Consider the following 22,857-nt stretch of genomic DNA (forward strand, 5'->3'; position numbering starts at 1 on the left):
AATTCTACATAATTAAAGCATTCTAGCTGTATTTATAAAGAAGATATAAGGAGATTAAGTTTGGAGTTTTTGCACATCCCTCAAATTTCAAAGTGCTATACGAGGATCGTTTGAAAAGTCCTAGCAAAGTCAGAGAGATAGCACTACTGGCGCGTATCGAGGTTATGTTTAGTTAGTAGCATCTATTGGAAGAACACACACCAAGTTTCAGCCAGATCGGTCTATTTCTTTGTGTTTGGCATTCGTTTGAATCGAGGAAGTCGAGTGATTTTCAAAAAATGGACGAAAAAGAATTTCGTGTGTTGATTAAACACTACTTTATGAAAGGCAAAACGCCTCAGGAGACTAAAGAGAAGCTTGATAAACATTATGGTGACTCTGCACCTTCGATTAGAACAGTTTATAAGTGGTTTCAAAATTTTCGGAGTGGCCATTTTTCAGACTTGGACAAATCCTATTATTCGGAAGGGATCAACAAACTAGAGCAGCGTTGGACGAAGTGTATAAGCCTAAATGGAGACTATGTTGAAAAATAAAAAAGGTTTACCCCAAAAAATTAAGTAGTTTTTATTTTTGCACGAACTTTTCAAACGACCCTCGTATCTCTTATCCTATTAATGTTATCTCTGCGAAAATATGGTCAATTATAGTACTCGTTTACCTCTACAATTCTACATAAGTAGAACATTCTAGCTGCATTTGTAAACAAGATATAAGGAGATTAATTTTGGAGGTTTTACAGATCCCTCAAATTTCAAACAGCTGTATCTCTTATCCTATTTGTGTTGTCTCTGCAAAAATATGGTCAATTATAGTAATCGTTTTCCTCTACAATTCTACATAATTAGAACATTCTAGCTGCATTTGTAAACAAGAGATTATATTTGGAGGTTTTACACATCCCTCAAATTTCAAACTTCTGTATCTCTTATCCTATTAGTATTATCTCTGCGAAAATATGGTCAATTATAGTACTCGTTTACCTCTACAATTCTACATAATTAGAACATTCTAGCTGCATTTGTAAACAAGATATAAGGAGATTAATTTTGGAGGTTTTACAGATCCCTCAAATTTCAAACAGCTGTATCTCTTATCCTATTAGTATTATCTCTGCGAAAATATGGTCAATTATAGTACTCGTTTACCTCTACAATTCTACATAAGTAGAACATTCTAGCTGCATTTGTAAACAAGATATAAGGAGATTAATTTTGGAGGTTTTACAGATCCCTCAAATTTCAAACTTCTGTATCTCTTATCCTATTAGTATTATCTCTGCGAAAATATGGTCAATTATAGTACTCGTTTACCTCTACAATTCTACATAAGTAGAACATTCTAGCTGCATTTGTAAACAAGATATAAGGAGATTAATTTTGGAGGTTTTACAGATCCCTCAAATTTCAAACAGCTGTATCTCTTATCCTATTTGTGTTATCTCTGCAAAAATATGGTCAATTATAGTACTCGTTTTCCTCTACAATTCTACATAATTAGAACATTCTAGCTGCATTTATAAAGAAGAGATTATATTTGGAGGTTTTACACATCCCTCAAATTTCAAACTTCTGTATCTCTTATCCTATTAGTATTATCTCTGCGAAAATATGGTCAATTATAGTACTCGTTTACCTCTACAATTCTACATAATTAGAACATTCTAGCTGCATTTATAAGGAAGATATAAAGAGATTAAGTTTGGAGGTTTTACACATCCCTCAAATTTCAAACTTCTGTATCTCTTATCCTATTAGTGTTAACTCTGCGAAAATATAGTCAATTATAGTACTCGTTTACCTCTACAATTCTACATAATTAGAACATTCTAGCTGCATTTATAAAGAAGATATAAGGAGATTAAGTTTGGAGGTTTTACACATCCCTCAAATTTCAAACTTCTGTATCTCTTATCCTATTAGTGTTAACTCTGCGAAAATATAGTCAATTATAGTACTCGTTTACCTCTACAATTCTACATAATTAGAACATTCTAGCTGCATTTATAAAGAAGATATAAGGAGATTAAGTTTGGAGGTTTTACACATCCCTCAAATTTCAAACTTCTGTATCTCTTATCCTATTAGTGTTAACTCTGCGAAAATATAGTCAATTATAGTACTCGTTTACCTCTACAATTCTACATAATTAGAACATTCTAGCTGCATTTATAAAGAAGATATAAGGAGATTAAGTTTGGAGGTTTTACACATCCCTCAAATTTCAAACTTCTGTATCTCTTATCCTATTAGTGTTAACTCTGCGAAAATATAGTCAATTATAGTACTCGTTTACCTCTACAATTCTACATAATTAGAACATTCTAGCTGCATTTATAAAGAAGATATAAGGAGATTAAGTTTGGAGGTTTTACACATCCCTCAAATTTCAAACTTCTGTATCTCTTATCCTATTAGTGTTAACTCTGCGAAAATATAGTCAATTATAGTACTCGTTTAACTCTACAATTCTACATAATTAGAACATTCTAGCTGCATTTATAAAGAAGATATAAGGAGATTAAGTTTGGAGGTTTTACACATCCCTCAAATTTCAAACTTCTGTATCTCTTATCCTATTAGTGTTAACTCTGCGAAAATATAGTCAATTATAGTACTCGTTTACCTCTACAATTCTACATAATTAGAACATTCTAGCTGCATTTATAAAGAAGATATAAGGAGATTAAGTTTGGAGGTTTTACACATCCCTCAAATTTCAAACTGCTATATCTCTTTTCCTATTAATGTTATCTCTGCGAAAATATGGTCAATTATAGTGCTCGTTTTCCTCTACAATTCTACATCAGTAGAACATTCTAGCTGCATTTGTAAACAAGATATAAGGAGATTAATTTTGGAGGTTTTACACATCCCTCAAATTTCAAACAGCTGTATCTCTTATCCTATTTGTGTTGTCTCTGCAAAAATATGGTCAATTATAGTAATCGTTTTCCTCTACAATTCTACATAATTAGAACATTCTAGCTGCATTTATAAGGAAGAGATTATATTTGGAGGTTTTACACATCCCTCAAATTTCAAACTTCTGTATCTCTTATCCTATTAATGATATCTCTGCGAAAATATGGTCAATTATAGTACTCGTTTACCTCTACAATTCTACATAAGTAGAACATTCTAGCTGCATTTGTAAACAAGATATAAGGAGATTAATTTTGGAGGTTTTACAGATCCCTCAAATTTCAAACAGCTGTATCTCTTATCCTATTTGTGTTGTCTCTGCAAAAATATGGTCAATTATAGTAATCGTTTTCCTCTACAATTCTACATAATTAGAACATTCTAGCTGCATTTGTAAACAAGAGATTATATTTGGAGGTTTTACACATCCCTCAAATTTCAAACTTCTGTATCTCTTATCCTATTAGTATTATCTCTGCGAAAATATGGTCAATTATAGTACTCGTTTACCTCTACAATTCTACATAATTAGAACATTCTAGCTGCATTTGTAAACAAGATATAAGGAGATTAATTTTGGAGGTTTTACAGATCCCTCAAATTTCAAACAGCTGTATCTCTTATCCTATTAGTATTATCTCTGCGAAAATATGGTCAATTATAGTACTCGTTTACCTCTACAATTCTACATAAGTAGAACATTCTAGCTGCATTTGTAAACAAGATATAAGGAGATTAATTTTGGAGGTTTTACAGATCCCTCAAATTTCAAACTTCTGTATCTCTTATCCTATTAGTATTATCTCTGCGAAAATATGGTCAATTATAGTACTCGTTTACCTCTACAATTCTACATAAGTAGAACATTCTAGCTGCATTTGTAAACAAGATATAAGGAGATTAATTTTGGAGGTTTTACAGATCCCTCAAATTTCAAACTTCTGTATCTCTTATCCTATTAGTATTATCTCTGCGAAAATATGGTCAATTATAGTACTCGTTTACCTCTACAATTCTACATAAGTAGAACATTCTAGCTGCATTTGTAAACAAGATATAAGGAGATTAATTTTGGAGGTTTTACAGATCCCTCAAATTTCAAACAGCTGTATCTCTTATCCTATTTGTGTTATCTCTGCAAAAATATGGTCAATTATAGTACTCGTTTTCCTCTACAATTCTACATAATTAGAACATTCTAGCTGCATTTATAAAGAAGAGATTATATTTGGAGGTTTTACACATCCCTCAAATTTCAAACTTCTGTATCTCTTATCCTATTAGTATTATCTCTGCGAAAATATGGTCAATTATAGTACTCGTTTACCTCTACAATTCTACATAATTAGAACATTCTAGCTGCATTTATAAGGAAGATATAAAGAGATTAAGTTTGGAGGTTTTACACATCCCTCAAATTTCAAACTTCTGTATCTCTTATCCTATTAGTGTTAACTCTGCGAAAATATAGTCAATTATAGTACTCGTTTACCTCTACAATTCTACATAATTAGAACATTCTAGCTGCATTTATAAAGAAGATATAAGGAGATTAAGTTTGGAGGTTTTACACATCCCTCAAATTTCAAACTTCTGTATCTCTTATCCTATTAGTGTTAACTCTGCGAAAATATAGTCAATTATAGTACTCGTTTACCTCTACAATTCTACATAATTAGAACATTCTAGCTGCATTTATAAAGAAGATATAAGGAGATTAAGTTTGGAGGTTTTACACATCCCTCAAATTTCAAACTTCTGTATCTCTTATCCTATTAGTGTTAACTCTGCGAAAATATAGTCAATTATAGTACTCGTTTACCTCTACAATTCTACATAATTAGAACATTCTAGCTGCATTTATAAAGAAGATATAAGGAGATTAAGTTTGGAGGTTTTACACATCCCTCAAATTTCAAACTTCTGTATCTCTTATCCTATTAGTGTTAACTCTGCGAAAATATAGTCAATTATAGTACTCGTTTAACTCTACAATTCTACATAATTAGAACATTCTAGCTGCATTTATAAAGAAGATATAAGGAGATTAAGTTTGGAGGTTTTACACATCCCTCAAATTTCAAACTTCTGTATCTCTTATCCTATTAGTGTTAACTCTGCGAAAATATAGTCAATTATAGTACTCGTTTACCTCTACAATTCTACATAATTAGAACATTCTAGCTGCATTTATAAAGAAGATATAAGGAGATTAAGTTTGGAGGTTTTACACATCCCTCAAATTTCAAACTGCTATATCTCTTTTCCTATTAATGTTATCTCTGCGAAAATATGGTCAATTATAGTGCTCGTTTTCCTCTACAATTCTACATCAGTAGAACATTCTAGCTGCATTTGTAAACAAGATATAAGGAGATTAATTTTGGAGGTTTTACACATCCCTCAAATTTCAAACAGCTGTATCTCTTATCCTATTTGTGTTGTCTCTGCAAAAATATGGTCAATTATAGTAATCGTTTTCCTCTACAATTCTACATAATTAGAACATTCTAGCTGCATTTATAAGGAAGAGATTATATTTGGAGGTTTTACACATCCCTCAAATTTCAAACTTCTGTATCTCTTATCCTATTAATGATATCTCTGCGAAAATATGGTCAATTATAGTGCTCGTTTTCCTCTACAATTCTACATAATTAGAACATTCTAGCTGTATTTATAAAAAAGATATAAGGGGATTAATTTTGGAGGTTTTGCACATCCCTCAAATTTCAAACTGCTATATCTCTTATCCTATTAATGTTATCTCTGCGAAAATATGGTTAATTATAGTGCTCGTTTTCCTCTACAATTCTACATCAGTAGAACATTCTAGCTGCATTTGTAAACAAGATATAAGGAGATTAATTTTGGAGGTTTTACAGATCCTTCAAATTTCTAACAGCTGTAACCCTTATCCTATTAATGTTATCTCTGCGAAAATATGGTCAATTATAGTGCTCGTTTTCATCTACAATTCTACATCAGTAGAACATTCTAGCTGCATTTGTAAACAAGATTAATTTTGGAGGTTTTACAGATCCCTCAAATTTCTAACAGCTGTAACCCTTATCCTATTAGTGTTATCTCGCCGAAAATATGGTCAATTATAGTAATCGTTTTCCTCTACAATTCTACATAATTAGAACATTCTAGCTGTATTTATAAAAAAGATATAAGGGGATTAATTTTGGAGGTTTTGCACATCCCTCAAATTTCAAACTGCTATATCTCTTATCCTATTAATGTTATCTCTGCGAAAATATGGTTAATTATAGTGCTCGTTTTCCTCTACAATTCTACATCAGTAGAACATTCTAGCTGCATTTGTAAACAAGATATAAGGAGATTAATTTTGGAGGTTTTACAGATCCTTCAAATTTCTAACAGCTGTAACCCTTATCCTATTAATGTTATCTCTGCGAAAATATGGTCAATTATAGTGCTCGTTTTCATCTACAATTCTACATCAGTAGAACATTCTAGCTGCATTTGTAAACAAGATTAATTTTGGAGGTTTTACAGATCCCTCAAATTTCTAACAGCTGTAACCCTTATCCTATTAGTGTTATCTCGCCGAAAATATGGCCAATTATAGTGCTCGTTTACCTCTACAATTCTACATAATTAGAACATTCTAGCTGTATTTATAAAGAAGATATAAGGCGATTAATTTTCACATCCCTCAAATTTCAAACTGCTATATCTCTTATCCTATTAGTGGTATCTCTGCGAAAATATGGTGAATTATAGTACTCGTTTACCTCTACAATTCTACATAATTAGAACATTCTAGCTGTATTTATAAAGAAGATATAATGGGATTAATTTTCACATCCCTCAAATTTCAAACTGCTATATCTCTTATTCTATTAGTGTTATCTCTGCGAAAATATGGTGAATTATAGTACTCGTTTACCTCTACAATTCTACATAATTAGAACATTTTAGCTGCATTTGTAAAGCAGTTATTAGGAGATAAATTTTGGGAGCTTCTATTTCCTTCATATTTGGAATAGATGTATTATTTGTGAATCAAACGTAGATTTTTATAAGACCTATTGGGTTCTTCATCTGTGGTTTTAAGTATCAACACTCTTTATTAACTTAGATTTCTGAAAATGGCCTTTAATTGCATCATAATATCAAATTGTTTGCTTGGAACAAAATTTCTTACTGAAATAAATATTTAATGTTTACTAACTGATTAATAATCACCTAAAACTAGTAACTGCCAAGCTGCCGAAAGTGAAAAAATAAATATTAATTAATAGTTTTAAAATCAAGAACTAACTCAAATTCAGTTAAATAATTAGATAATTTATAAAGTAGAATCATTTATACAAAATAGAAAAGACAAGACCCCTTGTCAGATTTGTAATAAATGTGTCCGAGAATTGAGACAGAATTGCCCAAAAAATAAAAACAAGTTTTAACATGAAAATAGCAAACCGCTGATAGATAGGTATAAATTAAAAGACATAATTATTTCACATAAATTTATGTTATGACCAAATAAAGGAATCTCTCATTAGTTGAGGGCATGTCAAAAAAGAACTAACTTTTAAAGTTTATCGGTTGAAAAATTCTTTGGCCAATATAATATTTTTTATTTCTGTTTTCTTTTCTTTTTTTTTAATTACCTGTTCCAGTAGATTCCCATCATTAAAACTTAAATATTTTTCATTCTTTTATGAGCTGAACTCACAAATAGATTATTTTTAACAAACCTTCAAATTTAATACTTATTTTTGAAGGTAAATTATATTTGTCAGGGATTTCGGCAATTTAAAAATTCTCGTTCAATTGAAAAACTTGTTTACTGGCTTTATACGGGAAAATTCTAAATTTTAGTATTCAAAAGGCCCTTTTGAATTTTTAAAGTTCAGCTGTTCTTAAAGGACGCCACTTGGAACCTGTCATAAATTACGTTCAGGTAGTAAAAAGTGAAAATTTCCAGCTGTAAAAATGGTTGTTTCAATTTTCAAGATATTTATATTTCCCTGTATCTCTATTTGCGCCAATAATTCCGCGCAAATGTTTGAAATGAAAGCGATTATTGATTTATGAAAGAATCTCATCTAAAGTCATTAAAGGCGCTACAGCTGTAGCTCTAGAAACGTTTAGTATATAAAGGCTCCACTCTGTAAAAGGCCCAGGGTTTAATCTACTTGTGCGACATGATCTCTGGTCTCAATTGTTAGAGATTTCATACTGCGGTTAAACGCTTTCTATCGCCGGCACAGTGTCCAACACTACCTTGGTGGAATACCAAGTATGAGATGTTGAGATATTCTATAATAGTTTTAAGCACATGATTGGCGGAAGTGAACAGTAAATGCTGGTTAGAAGTGGTTAGGTCCGAACGGCTCATCTATCAATCAAGATAGTCATAAAAACTCAATTTTCTACTGAATAATGGACTGAATTTCTACTCACGGATTGGTCTACCACGATGAGAATGTGCGAATATATTAGTGCAGTATACCTGGAACATTGAAGAAGGCGTTGCAAAACAAAAACAAAACAAAAAAAGAAGGAAATGAAAGAATAGGAAATGAAGTTATTAGGAAGGAAGTGGAGAAGAGAATATTAAAAAGGATGGTACGAACATCTCAGGTTTAATGTTCTCAGAGTGATGGACAGATTGGGTGAAAAACTCCGAAAATCAGAAAACCAGCCCATAATTTTTGAAGAAACAATTTGACCTGAAAGCATACATGGGCAAAAAAAACAATTTCTCCATGTTCAGAGGCCTTCGAGTATACCAAAGAAAACTTTGGAAAATTAGAAACGGTCGCAACATTTCTCTCTCTTCGGGAAAGAAAAAGTAAACTTTTTCTTCGAAACCCAGATACTTAAATCATCACAATAATAAATAGCAAATTTATTTTCTCATTTTGTAGCTTCCAAAAATGTAGATATAATCACATACAATTGATTCGCAAATTACAAGGTCAGTTGTTAATATTTCAATTAAAATAGAATTTCTTTCTCAAACTTTTCAAGTTCAATACTTCTACCTGTCTCAGTGAGAAGTTCATCAATAAAATATTTTTTATATTTCTAAAAAAATTATCAAACTTTTATAGGTAAATAATTTAAAAAAAAAAAAATAATAAACTCATTTGAGTAATAATTTACTAAAATTATTATTGTTTAATTGCAGTTTTATATTATTTATTACTTTTTGTAAACATCTGATAGCCAATTCTTACAGTAGTCAGCAGTTACACAATTATTGTATTCCAATAATTTAGTTTAAATAGTTTATTTAGTTTATTAGTGAATGCCATTTTTAAATTAAAAAAATGAACACACGATTTAAGGTTGCTGATTTAATCTCATGATTATTGTGTTGCTGCACAAACTATTTATTGATAGGCCCGTAGTTGAATTGACCAGGAACAAATTACATCATATTTACGAAGTGCGAAATCATTAAAAAATAACAAGTTCACAATAAGTTCACCCTATTTCTAATCTTCCAGTCCGTTACTTCTCATTCTGTACTTTTCCTCTAGCTCTTCCAGAAGGAATAAACTTTACTGGTTTCATGAATCTCTAAATATTTTACTACTTGAACCATTTCTACTCAAAATTCGGAGTCACACAGTCTCTAATCACAGTGGCATCCATCCAGCAATCTTGACCCGCGAGATGAAATAGAGTACAGAGGTTTCCACTAGATATATCTTCACTTAAACCACTGAAAAAGTCGCCGAGATGGAGTTTTGGTGCCTGGGTAGCCTCAAAAAGCGAGTGAGCTGACCTCTATCTATCCCAACCCCCAGAAGATAAAGCACCTTGAAGTCCCTTAATCGATCTTCCAGCCTCAATAAAATATTTAAGAACATTGCTCCAGAACCCTTAAATACTCTCATTTTCAAGAAATAACTAATAATGTCCCTATTGATTTCTTTTACAAAATTCTTGGCCATTTGACAACCTCTTTAACTCCACAACCTTTCCAATTCCCTTTCTAGATAATCCTGGCTCTCAACTACTTAAGGACTAGGTATCCTATAAGATTCTAACCTTCCTGCTCTGTGATTTATGGCCAAAGAGGATAAGGTTCCTTATCATTTTGGAAGAAATAATTTATGTTCCAATTTTCTATTTCATAGTTAGTCAATTAGGTCTCCATGAAAGTGGGGGCATTGCGCATTCAATTAGGAAAGCATAATTTCAATAAAATTTATGACGTATTTCACAATCAATTCATTTTGGTCTACCTGAGGTGGAATTAGTAAAATAGCTTCTGATGATGCAATAAAATACTAAATAATCTGAAAGTGGCAAGCGTCAGACAACTTTCGGTTAGCAGCGCGTCATCAATCTTGTAGCGTGTTAACTGTGGTGATGAAAGTTATTTAAAGTATTAAATTTCCTTGATTTGATTGGTGGTTAAAACTAGTGAGAGAGTAATTTTGAACAAAAAAGACTAACGGTCCACACAGATGAATGTCTATAAATATAAAAACATAAACACTATTTCATTTATATATACATATATATACAAAAAAAAAGGGATAAAAAGAGAGTGAAAAACAACGGATTAAGGTTAATTAAATCCTTGTTAGGAATGTCAATCATTCTGTTTGGCAAGAGAAATGGTAAGAGTGGTACAGAAACATTTAACCAGCATTAATAAAACAAAAATAGAGCGATTGTGAAAATGAAAAAAAGAGTGCAAGACGAGAAAATGGACTGACTGAGTGAATAAATGACTGTTGTCGGACAAGCCGTCACACCCAAACTCTCACTTCCATCAGCGGCTGAAATCTGGCCTCGGACCTCGAGTCAGAGTACTGTCTGTCAATCAACGGACGCTGGATTAACTAGAAAAAACAACATTCTGTTTCCTAAGTACTGCCACTGAAATGTGTCAATTTCAACTAACAAAAAGAATTAATTATATTTTTATCATGGAACAGATGTTTTCTGTTTTTTTTAATTAATAATTATTACTGATCCACATTTAATAAAGTCCCTTGAACATATTTGCTTACCACTGGCTGCTTAAATAACTTAATAAATTAATAAAAGAGTTGCTTTTGGGAAATCGGGCCCGACAAAAACAGATTATTGTAGAAAACAGTTCATAGTTTTTAGGAGACTGATTCATTGATCCAAAAAGGAAGAAAGATCATTGCCAATTCAGTCATATTTTGCTCAGCTATCAACCTAGGGACTAAGTCATCTTCAGGGTTTATTTTTTGTATACAATTATAGGTATATAAATAGTCAGAATAGAAGATAAACAAACCTTTGATATTAAAAATGTAAAAAAATATTATTATATAGTCCTGAAGATGAACCCTGAAGCCCCTAGGACCAAGGTTGAAAGTTTGGCAAAAATTAATAATTAAATTTGGGCAGTTTTTAAAACTATTTTTAGAGTTAGGCTGGTTATTGCATAGATTTAATGCAACATCGTGCTTATGTAAAATTTTGGGTACGACGGGCTTCTGAGCCATAAAAAAAGACTTCGGAGTATTCATTCAGGTTTGATTTGGAATTATGGCCTAATTAGTCACCAATATATTGTGATATTTTTTATCGGAAATGTTTCGTAGAATAGAAACAAATCTTTTACTTTTACAAAAATAACTTAGCCGTTCCCAAACCTTGATTTGAATGGATGAAACTGCTCCATGGATAGACAAAAAAAAAGAAAAAAAAAACGGTGGGGCTCGTCCGGGATTTGAACCCGGGACCTCTCGCACCCTAAGCGAGAATCATACCCCTAGACCAACGAGCCAGTTGTAAGAGAGAGTCGATTGAACCGGAGTTGAGCATCAGTGGGGATTATCACCTCCGCAAGTGGGGGGAAAGGTGATGCGCGACTCAGTATTACAACATTGGAATAGAAGAACTTTCCAGTCCATATTAGACGGTTTTACTAAAATATTTGAAATAAAAATAGGTCCTTGCAACTTACATATCTCTGGGCTAACGTCATTCCTCTTTAACTCAAAATCTTTAAATTTATTATTTGTTACATATTAAAGTGAAAGTAGAGTTTGTACAGTTATTGTTACCAAAAACAAACTAAATCATTAATATTGTTAGAAAATTAACTGCGCATTGACTTTTAATCAAAATGAAAATTAAATTTTGCTGAAAAATTTAAATATGTTCTTTTTCAGACACTGACGAAGATTGTTGGCTGTTGGTGCCCAAAAATCTGTAGAATGCTATGAGCGCATATATTAGTAAATTTCCATTTTTACAAAATTACATCACAAGAATACTAATCATTAACTGGACCCCGGACTGGTTTTTACTGACCGAGATAGACAGGCGCACCATTTGTTAATACTCAATCAGCTAATCCCAAAACCTGTGTTTTGGTATAGAACTCAAAACCAAAAATTTGGCACGATAGCAGTACTTCATCTTTAAGATGGGATAAAATTAAGTACCCAAAAGTTGATTCACTCAAAATTGTATATTCTCTGGCAACTCTAGATCCAAACTTTAGTAATATCAACGCATCTCTAATCAAGTGTTACCGTAATTTTGTAAAAAATTTGCTAATTTAACAAGACTACGATCTACTTTCGCCCGTAAGCAGCTAATAGAAGTTTTCAAATAAATTAATAATTGTAACTTGACCAACGGTTTACAAGAATATGTTTACTTACTTAAACTAGTCACGGAATGGTTGATAGCTAGGGTAAAGGGGGCAAACAACTAGGGCAATCCTCAACAGCTGGTCCTATGTACCCTTCAACTTGGCAGTTGGCAAAGGGAAGAGGGTTTTAAAATATTTTAAAAGGAAGGATCAGTTGCCTGGTGTTTTGAAGTGACGTCAATCGGCCCTGGTCACATCATTTTTTTGCCTGTACAATCTAAGCTATGAAAGTGACAAAGTATTGGTGGCAGTTTATACTGGTGTTTACTGTGTTCTGGAAGTTTTTAATTTTTTGATCTAGTTATTAGTTTAAAAAATAAATTTGATAAAATCTGATTCTTATCAGGACAGTGTAATCCAAATTCTAAATCATTTATTATAGTCAATCATTAAAACTAATAGTGTGGCTATAGTTGTGGATTTGTTTCTAAAATTATCAAGTGAAATTATTAGCGGAATTCTTACGATTATTATTTAATCAATCCAAAGATTGATTATTATTATTATTGATTGTTAAAGTAAATCTACTTTCAATTTTCTCTTTCAATACTCGGTAAGTGTTTCAATCATCTCAAATTTTCGATCTTTTTCAATCCAGGAATACCAGTTTTTAGATCTCTAGTTCGAAAGAATGGTTTTTATAAAATGGCGATCTATCGCCTTCTCGCTCTCTCACGGAGTGTGTAAGTGGGAGAGAGAGAGAGAGAGGGAAAGAAAGTGAGGGAGTTTGAACAAGATATCTAAAAAAAAACACAAAAATTGCCTAAAACTTTGTAAATCGATTTGGACTCAACGAAACTTGTCTGACAATCATTGACATTTAAGGGAGCCACAGTAGATCTTATGGGTCTTGGTAAATTTATTTATTTTAGCACTCCTAATACAAACCATAATCAACTAGAAACTACATATATAACGTGTGTACTTTCCTAATCAACATTTTGGTCCATCAATAATCTTAATTATCTAAAATATGTTTATTTCTGAGTGAGTTTGATGAATATCGATTAGAGAAGTCTCTTTATGATATTCAGAATAATTCATGTGAATCATGTAATGAATTGATGATGAGGCCTTCTTGAAAATATCGAAAGTTTTATTTTATTATTATCTGCTACAAATTAAAGAAAACAATGTAGTTTTTTTTTTCAATATTGGAGAAGATTCAGGACCAGGACTTTTGGAAATTGAACTAATTCTTATTTTTACGACTCTTATTATTTATTTAGTTTCTAATTTTAACTAAAAAGTTAGGAGTGTCATGCAAACAAGAAATTAACCTCCACCCTCCTCCTGTTCACTGAAGAATTGAGAGAAGTTATGATGCAATTACATCAACCACAACTCAAATTATTCCAATATTTAAATTGACTGAAAGTCTTTTCGCCCCTTCATTTGCCTAATTTTCTTTGGCACGAACTACAGAGTTTGGGAACAATGAAATCTCGTCTAGGGGGTCTTTGGGCTGATCACTCTTACTGCTATGTTATCAATTCTTATGATTCATATCAACTTTTATGTTATGTCTCCATTGAGATTGTAATGAGATTTATAATTGTTCCAAATTAATTAAATTATTTATTAGTTTATAAAGTTGTAGATTTATATATAACTCCGGGATTATAAATTTGCTACCTTCCCTAAATACGAGGGGGTACCCAAAAAAAACCGGAATTATTTTTTAAAAGCTATTTATTTACAAATTTTTTACAGAACAACCTTATCCCCTTCAAAATACTCTCCATTACAACTAATACATTTGTCCCACCGGTGCTTCCACTGTTCGAAACATTTTTTGTAGTCATCTTTAGAAATGGCTGACAGCTCCTTCTTCGTTTTTTTCTTGACCTCTTCAATGTTGTCAAATCGGTGACCTTTCATGCCCTTTTTCATGCGTGGAAATAAGAAAAAGTCGCACGGAGCCAGGTCAGGCGAGTAAGGTGCGTGGGGCAGCGGAACCATGCCATTTTTAGCCGAAAACTGTGTAACAGAGATGGCTCTGTGTGCAGGTGCATTGTCGTGGTGGAAGAACCAGTCTCCTGTTTGCCACAAATCGGGTCTTTTTTGGCGTACACTATTGCGCAATCTTTTCAAAACTTCCAAATACAAGGTTTGATTGACGGTCTGACCTTGGGGGACAAACTCTGAATGGACTACGCCTTTGGCATCAAAAAAGCAAATCAGCATTGTTTTGATGTTTGACTTGACTTGACGACATTTTTTTGGTCGGGGTGAAGATGACGTCTTCCATTGGCTCGACTGTTGCTTTGTTTCTGGGTCATAACCATAGCACCATGACTTCATCACCAGTAATGACCTTTGACAGAAAGTCTGGATCAGTTTCAAGCTGTTGTTTCAAAGCACGACATGTTTCAACTCGATGTTCTTTTTGATTGTCAGTCAGAACTCGAAGAACAAACTTGGCAGCAACCCTTTTCATCCCCAAATCTTCCGTTAAAATTCGCTGAACCGAGCTCCAAGATAACCCACTACTCTCTGACAGTTGATCAATTGTCTGTCGACGGTCTGTCGAGGTTTGTCATCAATCGACATGTCGCCATTTTTAAACCGAGTAAACCACTCGTATACTTGAGTTTTTCCCATAGCGTCATCTTTGTAAGCTGTTTTCAACATTAAAACACTTTCAGCAGCATTTTTGCCGAGTAGAAAACAAAATTTCAGAGCTGCACGTTGTTCACTTAAACTTGCCATCATAAAAAACGAAAAAAGAACAAAACAGCGCTGGTAAAAACAATCACTGCAGATGAACAGAACAAGCCAGGCAGATAACACAGGCAGGACTGAACTGGCAAGGAATTGCGCTATACACGTCTAGCGGCAGAAATGCGTACTACATAAGCTCCATGCGCGGCAACGCAATTCCGGTTATTTTTGGGTACCCCCTCGTATAGACAGAAGAAATCAAGACCCGTACACCGTGTAGAATAACTCATTATTTCCGCATTTTACTCACTGTACTCTTGCGGAAATGTTTCTAATGTTTCATGCACTTCATGGCCAACAGTCTGATACCATCCATGCCAAGTTCAACTTGCGGCCCTTGGGGAACTTATGAACCAACGAGGAATTTACTTAGCACCTACTTGTCATTTACAACTCTAGTTTAAAGCTTTTGCTAGTCAAAGCAAGTGGCACAGATTCTCCGACTTCAGGCTTTCAACTGGCCAAAGAATGATGATCAGTTACCAATTCAATTGGTTTTATGCCTTGTTTGTAGGATACGATGTATGGGAATCAGACAAAATTTCCTAAAGGATATCCCCCTTTTTTTTCTGAACTAAACACACACCACCCTTAGATGTAACAATGTAAAAAATATTATAATTGTAAATAACATCAGCCCAGAAGATGACCTAGTCCCTAGGCCAAAAGCTCGGCAAAGAATAAAAATATATCCTGACTAAAATTGACATTATTCTTTTTTTCCTACTGAATTAATGAATCAGTCACCAAAAAACGATGAACAATACTCTACAGTATTTAATGATGTTTCGCTCTAAAAAGGTGTTTAAAATATTTTTGTTCTTATTTCAAGTTATGATTGTTTTAAAGGACAAATTTATTTTAAAAATGAAAGTTTTCTATTAAGCCACATTGTTTTATTTTAGTATTTATTTTGGGAATCGAACCCAGTACAACAATCGCTCGGCTACCGTGGTGTCTAAAATATATAACTGTAAAAATGTAAAGTGGCTATTAGATTTGATTTGATCCTAGTTATCGGGAATGATCAATTATTTCTTTCACAGACTACTTCAGTAAAGAGAAGTGTTGAGACTATATTAAGTTTCCTGAGTTTAAATATCCAATTTGAAATTCTTTAAGTCTGAAAAAGTTCGATTTTTATAAAATTGGACTTTATGCACACAATGAATTTATTGTCACAATTACAGAAATAATTACAGACAATATTTTCCACCTTCCTCACACTCACGCAGTGCTTAAATTTACTTTTTATTTTATTTATTATTATTATTATTTTTTTGCAGTGACAGTTCTTAATTGCAGTGACCACCTGCCTTCTATTTTGACTTTTATTTATGTTTTGAAGGTGTTCATTAAAAATAGCCTTACCATTAAGCAGCCGCTAAAATGTGCAGAACTGAATAGCCATTAGTACCAAGAACTGCAATTTCATTACCAACAGTTGTGATCTTTAGGATGCAGTAAAACACTTTCTAATTGACTTAATTTATAATTATTTAGAACAGGAAATGATTAAAACATGGATTAATAGTTTCCTTCATAAAGAATGTACCACATATAGGCGCAATAGTTGAATTTTAAATGTCATACGATCCAAAAACAGACAAATTGCACTTCTTAAATTACACATAAATTACCTGCAATAAAAGCTGGCATACGACATTTCTGGGTAAAAACAAAAAAAATATATAGTTAGAAATGTATTTATAATTGAATTTAGTCAAAATTAATTATTGCAATTGAAGATTCAAAAACTCTGTACAGAAAACATTGATAAATAGGAGATATCGTCGATAAAATATCGATAGAATGTAGAGCTCATGAAACGTGTTAAATGAAAAAAAATAACAGCCATATTTTAACTCCTTGACGTCAAATACAATCTTTCTCTCTTCTCTATTGGCATTCACTTAGTAAACTTATTTATATTATTTAAATCTGTGTAGCAAATGTGATAAAATATGCTCGTAATCGTCTGAAAAGTTCTTTTACCAGTGGTGCTACAAAATGCCAGAGATTAGGGAAAGTGTGTCTCTGGGCAGGTGAGGAGGAATCAACTCGAAGTTTTACAGCAGTGCGCTTGTCCAATGACTTTTTCCGGCTTTCAAGGTATAGACTGGAAAAACCTCTTTCTGAGGCTTCTTCACCTTCAATTTATTTTTTTAGTATTAAGGTGGATGAAATCGCAGATTTGGAGACGAATTTCAACATTTTCTGTGGCCAGATTTCTACCCTAGAGGAAGACCAACTAAATGCAGCATTTTTCGTAGTAAGTTGAAGATTTAGGTCACTATGGCAGATAAATATCTTTCTTTTCTCCTAAAAAAAGTAATCTTCCTAAATGCTAAATTGTCTTCATGTGCCCAATTAAGGCATCGATAAATAGTCAATTTTGTATCTTCATAGGAATTTGTAGCTATATAAAGACATTTGCTAAAATACTTGTTGGCTGTCACTTGAACGAAATGTGGTAAGCTTACCCGTTATTTAGCAGTTATTCTAACTTAGCGAATCTGTGCACTTAAACTGTCAACGTCATAGAAGCTTCTGTTTTATTAAAATGATACCAGAAGGAAGAAGCTTCAAAGCAAAACGCACCAAATAAAGTGCAACAAAGTAAATAAATAAATTAGGTACATACTTGTGGTATAAATGGCATTATTCTGGTTGAAAGCAAAGTTCAGCTCACTAAATCTAATTTTTATCAACATACCTATTCAGAAAGAGAAGGTTAGATGGAGGGGGGTAGTATTGTACAAATTAGAGTGACTATTGTAAAGCGCGTAGTCATTGTATGGTAGCAGTTGTGGAGAGTGTGGACAGAATGTATATCACATGGTTTTATATGTCCTCCACCCAATTCCCGCCTAATGCTCATCCCCACAATGACATCATCATCAACCAGGGAGCTACTAGCAAGCTCGCTGGCCGCAAAAGCGTACATTTGACGGATGTTGGCCGACGGTATTCCCAATTAGCCCATCGTCCAAACGAACCTTATCCCAGTATTATTGTATGGCTGCAATGTGCAAGTGTACGTTTCACACAGGATGGTGAAATGTTACCTATTAAGAGAACTGTTATATACAAACGGATTATGAGTGGTGCGGTATGCGCTTCCTAAAGGTAGATAAATCCTGTGGACACTACCCGCTGCCGCACCCCGGGGGACCCGCCGCTCGGGTAATATTGCGAGTGAAATAGTTTCGCAGAAACCAAAAGGCATGGCCGCTATTTCAAACTGGACGATACTCATACATTACAGCTATAATAATTCTCTGATCCATTACTCGAGAGTGTAATTACCATATTTCAGGAAAGAGATTATTTTCACGTAGGAAATGAGCATTTTTGGAGAAAAATGACCGGAAACAAGAAGTACTAAGTTAAATAAAACTAAAGAAAATATGAGTTAGATTCCGTTGGGATTGGTAAGTGTGGCCAACTGTCCAATCTATTTGCTAATAAAACTCCCTGGAGAAGTGGTAGATAACAGCCGAAGGCATCAGATTTTCCACTGCAAAGATCCGAAATCTTACTACTAAGCTGCACCAACCGACACAATCAATCAAACTTCTGCCTTAATTCAATAGAATGGAGGAATTTTTTCAAAAATGAATTCAAGAGTTTGAGAACGGTTCTCTCGTAAACAGAAGTTAATCTTCAATCGTGTTAAACCATAACTAAAGAAGACCTTCATACAGTTAAACCGAACTTTTCTTCTCTTCTCTGATGGTGTACTGCTCAAGATCGAGTGAAAGACTATGGCAAACTTATGTACCTGATTCTTTTACAGTTCATGACCTATAGTTAGAGCCGAATGCCATACGGTAGGCGAGCGGTTATAGGCAAAGCCCTCAAAACAAAGGTGTATTGCGGCACTAGTCTATGTCTTGGATGTTATTTAGTGGTTAATATGAAGAATTTATAGTAAAGTATGTATGCTAATTATAAATTTGTATTCTTTTACTTATTATTATTATTACCATTATTATTATTTTTACTATTATTATTATAAAATTATAATTATATAATTATACATAATTCAGGGTTATTTCGCTCAAGTTCAAAAGGTTTTGAAGCAAACTTTAATTGCATTTTAAAGCATTTTTGTGCGTCATTCCAACATCTAATATTCCTTAATTTTCAACTATGTCAATTAGCTGTACTCAATTTTTCTATGTCCTTAAATGACCTTAAATCATTTTTATGGAAAAAATGATGAACATAAAAGTGGCTGGCCAGTTTATAGAAATTGAGCCAGTTAAAAACTGATAAGAAAGGTTGAAATTTCTGTTTGAATGTTGAAGCTTGTGGTGTTCTCTAACAGAATGTCAAATTTAGATCGCCCCCGAGTTCTCGGATTAGAGATATTTTCCTAAATAGCATTAAAAAAACAATAGGCTCCTAAAATTTGATCAGTTAACATATATTCTTTTCGAGCTAAGATGATCCTTGAATATGTACGTCTTTTGAAAGTTTATGAATCAGACTTGGCAGAAAACTTCGTATTTGAGGAAATAATAGAAAGTGAAAGAAAGATCCTCAGATAGGAGAGTGGATAGTTGATGAAGATGCTCCATGGTTCACCCTGAATTCACTAGAGGTTCAGTTTTTGGTTTTAAGTAATTTTATTCATTTATTTTTGTTACAGAACAATGGCCACCAGTGACGAAGATGATGACACTCATTTCTGCCTGAAATGCCACGCTACCATAACTGGTCTAGACAATTATATAGCACACCGTAAATCTAAATGTGGGAGATTAGATCCACAGAACGTACAATCTCCAACCGAATCAAGCACACCAAAATTGAAAGCAGACGACTTTTTCTTTTCACTTCATTTGAAAAGCTCGGCAAAAACTGTTACCGATCAAACGTCTCTTGTAAAACCTACAACCTCTAAAACAGCCGGCATTATAACTAGAAGTAAGATTAAAAGATCAGAGATTTGTCAAAGAGTTGAAGAAGATTCGGACGCTGATGAATCCGAAGAAGATACAGCACCGTCACAGACTGGTGGTAAGTGGAAACCTGGACAGAACCCTGGAAGTAGTAGATATACCTCTTCTTCTTCTTCTGCATGGCCACCACCAGGGCATACGGGTGGAAAATGGAAACCTCAAGCCGCCAGTCCCTTGTTTCCTGGGTCACCGCCTCCAACTACAGAGAAAATGATGCCTACTTACTCTGAGGTAAATATTAAATCATACTTGTACATTACCTTGAGAAACTTTTTATTGAGCAATTGTTTTGAACTACTGCAGTTTAATCTACTACGTAGCACTAGAGGGCACATCTGAAGAAATAACTTTTGGTCCATTTGTACGCTCTTAACTCGTGCATTTTTAGTTGCAAATTTTTGCAGCTCCTGTGTTCATTGATTGTATCTTTCTTGGTTGGCTGAATAGTGAAGTATAGAAAGAAGTATTTCCTGGGCAATTTTCTGTTCATGCCCTTCAGGAATGAACGCCGCCAATATTTACCAGAAATGTTCAGTAGAAAAGCCCAGTTAGATCTAAGAAAACCCGAAAAGTCAACACTTATTTCTCTATACAGAGCAGTTACTTGCAAAAATTCATTCCCAATTCATACATACATACATAATCCGTCCTCTTCTACCGCCTAGACAGTGTAGAGGTCTTGCATATACTTTTCCATTCGTCCCTGTTCCTGGCGAGTTCTTTTCCTTTTCGCCATTCTGGGGGTGAGTTGGTTGCCTCCTCGTGGTGCCCCTGGATACTGCTTAGGCAGGAACCGAACGACCAACAAAAGTGGGTTTTAACCTGAGGGCACGTAGAGTGATGTCTCAGGAAGTAGGATGTGATGTGATAACAGAAGAAAAAAATATAATTTTTAATTATAAAAATTATAACTAGTGGTGCCAGTCAGACGCTAGTGCCGCGGTCAGTGCACGGGCAAAAAGGGACCGCCCGCCAAAGACACACCGCTTTCAAAAGGGTCATTATACGGTCAGTATACAGTGACTACCTGGCTACAGCCCTTTGACAACATCCAACACCTTTCACCGGCCTATTCAAGACTAGGGTCAACACACGGCAAGAGATGTTTGAGTGTGACCCGTAATTACAAGACTTGTCAATGTGTGGTGAGGGCTATATATGGTCTCTCTACAGGAAGTGGGGCATCAGTCGATGATTATTCTTCAGATTTTTACCACCGTAACCTCAAGATTCTACCAGCGAGTTACACCGCGAGCGCGTCCCTATCTAAGTGTTTAAACATATATGTATTCAACGTCGTTATAGTTGTGCATTCTAGTTACAATTTAAATCATTCTAAATTATTGTTAAAATATATATATTTATTTTCCGAATATCCACTCTTTATCTATCTATCAAATCTCTAACTAATTCCCGCATCATAAACCTCCTCTTCAAGTCATCTGAACCCATTACAACTTAAAATCACGGTTTGATATCAGTTTGACAATGAAAAATTTAACAATGAATAAATTTGATAATGAAGTTTTAGCAATGAGAAAAAAAAAAATTTTTAACAATGAGACAATAATGATATTGATTATATATGTATGATAAAAACATTGTAAGGTTATCAATATTAGTTTGATTAAATGAATTTAACATAGCAAATGAAATTACCAATGCGAAAAGGTAACATGTAAACAAAAAATTAATATAGAATATGAAAATACAAATGATCAATAAAATCGAAAAAGGGTAACATGTAAATGTTATAGTAAAAATTAGCATCGAAAATGGAAATACTAATGCTAGAAAAAATATATATATTTATTTTCCGAATATCCACTCTTTATCTATCTATCAAATCTCTAACTAATTCCCGCATCATAAACCTCCTCTTCAAGTCATCTGAACCCATTACAAGGACTTTAGTAACAACATCTTATAATCTGAAGAAACTCACATGACAGCCTGATGTCATAGATAGCATTCCCAATTCATTCTTCTTTATTCCGGAAAGAATCAATAAAACTACAACAGCATCATTTAAAATTGAATAATAAAATTATTTAATGGAGTTATTAAAAAATGACGCCAAGGTTTATCAGTTTTGCACAGAGAGAGTGATTATTACTTATAATTTCCCACATTGTAATTATTTCGTTGTCCTTAAGGGATCTCGTCCCAGGACACGATGAAAGTTTCTATCTTCCTTTCCTTTCAGGAGGCTCAAAAATTATTTTTAAAAAATTTCAATCGTCTTTTTTATACTCTAAATTCTGAACTAACTGTAATCTGAAACCTGATCATTGACAAGTAAAACATAAGTTCATATAATTTTATTTCAAATAATTGTCGAGAATATATTTAAAACCAAAAAACAAAATTTAAAAATATATCTAATAGTTATCAAAAGACCGTTGGAGACTTGATTTACAATGTACTTCCTAAAATAATACCCATTCATATAAATCACAAGTTTTTCATTGGCCAACTCTGATGAATACTTCAATCCAATCTCTCTGCGTATACTATATATATATTTAAATTATTGGTTTATTTGATTGCCATTCTGAGATTATTTTAATTTATTGTTAGATATCTATACATGATATAA

General features: G+C 33.3%; 1 protein-coding gene and 1 non-coding gene across 8 annotated transcripts in view; one reads left to right on the top strand and one right to left on the bottom strand.

Moving 5' to 3' along the window:
- The window catches only part of LOC141453486 (uncharacterized), a 186,933-nt gene that overhangs the window by 83,397 nt on the left and 80,679 nt on the right, over window positions 1–22,857 (top strand). For all 7 annotated transcript variants that reach the window (XR_012458029.1, XR_012458032.1, XR_012458031.1 and 4 more), the window contains exon 2: window positions 19,946–20,489. Coding sequence is in view for 1 of the 7 variants with exons in the window: in XM_074126810.1 (XP_073982911.1) it covers window positions 19,950–20,489 (540 nt within the window). In the remaining 6 variants the exon portion in view is untranslated. The remainder of the gene's footprint in view (window positions 1–19,945; window positions 20,490–22,857) is intronic.
- TRNAP-AGG (transfer RNA proline (anticodon AGG)) lies at window positions 11,617–11,688 on the bottom strand. The gene has a single exon. It is a non-coding gene; the product is annotated as a tRNA-Pro (tRNA).

This window comes from Rhodnius prolixus, unplaced genomic scaffold (genome assembly GCF_049639745.1).
Source record: "Rhodnius prolixus isolate KJV_2025 unplaced genomic scaffold, Rpr scaffold_3, whole genome shotgun sequence".
Lineage (NCBI taxonomy): Eukaryota > Metazoa > Arthropoda > Insecta > Hemiptera > Reduviidae > Rhodnius > Rhodnius prolixus.